This window comes from Lactuca serriola, chromosome 9 (genome assembly GCF_051521515.1).
Source record: "Lactuca serriola cultivar US96UC23 chromosome 9, Lser_US96UC23_V15, whole genome shotgun sequence".
Classification (NCBI taxonomy): Eukaryota; Viridiplantae; Streptophyta; class Magnoliopsida; order Asterales; family Asteraceae; genus Lactuca; species Lactuca serriola.
This window is the reverse complement of record NC_136416.1, coordinates 39351421-39356300: the sequence shown is the minus strand read 5'-3', so window position 1 is coordinate 39356300 and position 4880 is coordinate 39351421. Positions and strand designations below refer to the sequence as shown.

The following is a 4880-nucleotide window of genomic DNA, read 5'->3' as shown; positions in this document are numbered from 1 at the left end:
GTTTTTTTGGCTTACTCGTTTACTGTGCATTATTCAGGATACACAGCGTCTTGATGCCCCGGGCACTTTGTTTTACCCTTGCTACTATTGGCACACTAAGTGTCTATATTGGACGCACTTAGCATCCATGATTGGGTTTCGCATGTGATCATTCGTTCATTAGACTAATACACTAAGTATATGAAGATCTGCAATTGCATTGTCATTTCATTAACCACGGTTTTTTTGAATACACCAAGTGTTGAACTCATGACGCTTAACATGGTATTTTTAAATACACTAAGTATTGGACTCATGTCTCTTAGCATGGAATTATATATACACTAAGTATCGAACTCATGTCTCTTAGCATGGAATTTTAAATACACTAAGTACTGAACTCATGTCTCTTAGCATGAACAAATATACTCTAAGTATTCGGGGTACGATACGCTCAATGAGACGTCAAACAACTGGTCTGCCTCCTTTTCTTCCCTTGCCTTAGAAGAAATATTTCTTTAAGTTTCTAGTATTCCATGTTCTTGGAATGGGCCTTCCTTCCATTGTCTCCAACACGTATGCACCGCTCCTATTTGCCTTCGTGACTCTGTATGGGCCTTCCCATGTTGGGCCCAACTTTCCTTGAGGTTGGGCTCGGCTTGCTTCGTTTTTCCTCAAAACATATTCGCCGACTTTGAAGGCCTTCTCCTTTACCCTTTGGTTGTAATATCTTTCTGTTGCATGTTTATACGCTGCTTGGCGTACACTCGATTCTTCACGCTTCTCCTCTAGGATATCTAGGTTTATCCTCAGGTCTTTTACGTTGCTTTCCTCATCTTTGTTGGCCGCCCTCAGTGTGTTCACTGCTACCTCCATGGGAAGCATGGCTTCAGTTCCATACGTCAAGCTGAAAGGGGTTTCCTTTGTGCTTCTCCGTGGTGTAGTTCTGTATGACCACAACACCATTGGTATCTCTTCTGCCCAATTCCTTTTTGCTTTGCCCAACCTCTTCCTAATAACATTACTATATTAAAACGTAAGCTAAACTAAAGATAGGTTAGGCGTAACTCACTTACAACGAGTTTTCTCGAAAACCGGGCTTCACTGGAGCAGCGTTCCCGAGTCGAAAGACCCCTTTTCTCGGGACTCCGGGAGCCTCGGGGCTTCCTTCGGGTGCTAGGGGGTTTTCCTAGACTTTAGGGGGCTTAAGGAGGCTTAGAGAGAGATTCTAGAGAGAGGAAGAGAAGTTGGAAGGTGTGAGAAATGAGGATGCCCCGACACCCTTTTTATAGGCTGGAAATCACCAAAAATCGTCGAGTTTACCTCAAACTCGTCGAGTTTTATGGCTAGGTGTCACCATCTGGTAGCTAGCCTTGGGGAGGAAGTAACGGCCAGGATTGCGCCACGTCACCCGATTTCGCACAGCAGCCTCCCGACTTAGAAAAATCATAACTCTCGCATACGAGCTCCGTTTTTTACGTTCTTTTTTTCCACGCGTAGAAAAAACCAAGATCTACAACTTTCATTTAGACTCCGTCGGCTAATTCTTGACCGATCTTAAATTTAACAGTAGGAGGTGATTAGACTGCTAAATGACCGCGAAGAATTCGTAACTCCTTCATACGGACTCCGTTTTCGTCTGTATTTTTACCATTGAGTTCCTATTAATGAGATCTTCAACTCTCATTTAGGTCGCATAAGCCAAAAACCGCTCGAACTAGAATTCGAATTTCGGGTTGTACACCGCTAATCCGAAACTTCGAAAAATCATAACTTCTTCATACGAAGTCAGATTTGGGAGTTCTTTTTATCGATGTTCTTAGTTTAACATACTCTACGATTTTCATTTATATCGTTAAGGCTAAAACTCGCTCTATCGTAAATTCACTATTTACGCTTCCCGGTGCCGTGCCGGTTTTCCCGTAAAACTTCAACAGGCATAACTTCTTCGTTGTAATTCGGATTTCGGCGTTCTTTATATGTACGAAAACCTTGAGACATATTCTACAACTTTATGTAGAGATATCGGGCTTATCTCACACTTTAATTTTGACGTTTATTTTTATTCTTTATTAATTATACATTTATAATTAAATTATAAGCACATGAATACACATAATTCACATAATACTCAAATATTTCATCTTTATTACTTCAAAAAGAGTTACAATAGTTGACCTAGACTATTACATTGACAAATATGTTTAGCCCTGAAACCCGGGCGTTACAGACATGAACCCCTTCTTGTACAATTCTCCATTCACCATTGCGTATGAGGGCGCCTTTATACGTATTTTCCTGGCTTCATCATGATCGTCCGGCAACACTCCTCTTTGGAGGTATTCCCGATACGGTGTCATCCATGTGGGTCCAGCGGGGGTTTGGGTGTTCACTTGTTGCTCATATATACTCCTTTCTTGAAGTACCTCTACTAAAAGTTTCTTTGATAGGTGGTCAAAGCATGTGGACGCCAGCTTACTCAAAGTGTCTGCCCTCTTGTTTTCGCTTCTGGGTATCTGCTTGATTGTAAACCGGCCGAATGATCCTACTAGCTGTTTCACCATCTTTACATATTCTCCCATTCTTTGATCTCTTACCTCGAAACTTCCATTGACTTGGTTTGCTGCTAACCTCGAGTCGGTTAAGGCTGTTCCGGCTTTCGCACCCATCTGCTTGGCTAACCGTAATCCTGCAAGAAGTGCTTCGTACTCCACTTCGTTGTTTGATGTATGGAAGTCGAAGCGGAGGGCATAGGTTACCTCCTCTCCTTCTGGGCTAGTCAGGATCAGCCCCGCCCCCAAGCCTTCCCTGTTGGATGCTCTATCTGTATACAGGGTCCATGAACCATGGTCAGCCGAGGCCTCTTCAACTACCCACACCTTCTCTTTCGCCGGGTTCCCTCCTTCTGGAATCTCCAGTAAGAAGTCGGCCAGCACCTACCCTTTGATGCTCGTTCTTGGGCGGTAGTTTATGTCGTGTTCCCCCAACTCAATTGCCCACTTGGCCAGCCGGCCTGACGTCTCTGGCTTGAGCAAGATCTTTTTAATGGGGTAGCTCGTGAGTACCTCGATTTGGTGTGCCTGGAAGTATCGCCTTAGTCGTCTCGCGGCGTAGATGAGTGCTAATACCAAATTTTCCAACGTGGGATAGTTGAGTTCTGGTCCTTGCAGCGCTCTACTAACAATGTATATCGGCCTCTGTTCCCCCTCCCTTTCCACAGCCAATATCGAGGATATCGCTTCGCCTAACGTTGAAAGATACACTTGTAACGTTTCTCCAGGGATAGGGGTGGCCAGAGTTGGCAGCTCGTGTAACGCTTCCTTGATTTTCTGGAGTGCCTTTTCTGTCTCATTCATCCACTGGAAGTTGCTCTTCTCAATGCACCCCTTTAAGGTGTGGAACAATGGCATGGCCTTGTCAGCGGATTTCGAAATGAACCTGCTTAGAGCTGTAAGCTTCCCGTTCATACCCTGTGCATCTCGGAGGGAGTTTGGGGTTGGCGTCTCGATGAACTCGTCAACCTTGGTCGAGCTGGGCTGGACGCCTTGTCTGGTGACATAGTATCCCAGGAATTGCCCCTCTTCCACTCCAAATGTGCACTTGGCTGGGTTTAGCTTCATCTTAACCGCTTCTAATGTTTGGAAAGTTTCCTCAATGTCTTGCAACATCTTTTCCTCATTCGGGCTTTTAATTACCATATCATCCACGTACACTTCGATGTTCCTTCCAATTTGCTTAGCAAATATTGAGTCACCCAGACGTTGATATGTTGCCCCTGCGTTCTTTAATCCGAAAGGCATCTTAGTGTAGCAGAAAGTGCCATGATCTGTATAGAAGGCTGTTTTCTCTTCGTCTTCCTTGTTCATCAAAATCTGGTGATACCCCTTATATGTGTCCAAAAAGCATTTCAGTTTAAATCCCTATAGCGATTCTACTTTCTGATCGATCTCCGGGAGGGGGTAGCAGTCCTTAGGGCACGCCTTGTTTAGACCGGAGAAGTCTATGCACATACGCCACGATCCATCCTGTTTGCAACCCATAACTGGGTTTGCAATCCATGTTGGGAATATTGCCTCCCTTAATATCCCGGCCTCCGTCAGCTTAGTTACTTCTGCATTAATCGCCTTATTACGGTCTCCCCCTAGACCCTCTTCTTCTGCTTAACTTCTTTTACTCCTGGTCTGATCATCAGTTTGTGTTCAATGACCTTCCTTTCTACTCCCACCATGTCTGTAGGAGTCCATGCGAACACATGTTTGTAGCGTTTGAGCAAGTCGACCAGCGCTCTTCTCATGTGATCTGGGAGGTCACATCCAACGCTGATCGGCTGATCAGGGTGTCTTTCATTGATTACTTCCTTCCCCTTTACGGGACTTCCCCTGGGTCTTTTGGACCCTTTGGTTATTTCTGTTGGCTTCATGACTGTATACCATTGCAATTCTTTGGGTGGAGTGGTCAGTATCATGGCCTCGCCTTTCGGTCTGTCGAATTTCATGATTCCATTCATGGTTGATGGTACTGCCCCTAGCTTCAAGAGGGCTGTCCTTCCTAGGATGATATTGTGCTATGCTGAATGTCGGATGACCACAAAGTCTATCAGGGCAGTTTTCTTTCGCTGCTTGTCATGGCTAGTGATTGTCAGGGGAAGATGGATTGTGCCCAGTGGCCACAGGCTATGGCCGGTGAATCCCACCAGTCTACCAATCGTAGGTCGCAAGTTGTCTTTCCAGCGATCTGGGAGGAGTCGGAAACAATGCTCATAAATGATGTCTGCTGAACTCCAGGTGTCGACATAGACCCTATGGATAGTCACGTCTCTGATAGATGCTTGTATTATCAGCGGGTTGTCACCTCTCCAACCATCCGGTCGGGGATCCTGAATGGAGAACGTGAGTGCGCGT

The 4880-nt window shown here is 45.2% G+C and overlaps 1 protein-coding gene across 1 annotated transcript; it reads right to left on the bottom strand.

Moving 5' to 3' along the window:
* Nucleotides 1–480: 480 nt before the first annotated feature.
* On the bottom strand, nucleotides 481–4486 carry LOC145075568 (uncharacterized). The gene is made up of 4 exons (XM_079021765.1): nucleotides 4187–4486; nucleotides 3045–3863; nucleotides 2212–2915; nucleotides 481–991 (listed from the first exon to the last, which is right to left on the bottom strand). Exons 1-4 carry the CDS (start codon nucleotides 4484–4486, stop codon nucleotides 481–483), a joined length of 2334 nt encoding a protein of 777 aa, XP_078877891.1.
* Between the last annotated feature and the right edge of the window lie 394 nt (nucleotides 4487–4880).

Excerpts from the sequence above, each read along its gene's own strand:
- LOC145075568 (XM_079021765.1), bottom strand. The coding sequence starts at position 4,486 with ATGAATGGAATCATGAAATTCGACAGACCGAAAGGCGAGGCCATGATA. Across the intron at positions 3,864-4,186 it reads TGGTGGGAGTAGAAAGGAAG|GGGTATCACCAGATTTTGAT; the intron begins GTCATTGAACAC and ends GACACATATAAG. Across the intron at positions 992-2,211 it reads TTGTACAAGAAGGGGTTCAT|GAAGAGGTTGGGCAAAGCAA; the intron begins GTCTGTAACGCC and ends TAATGTTATTAG.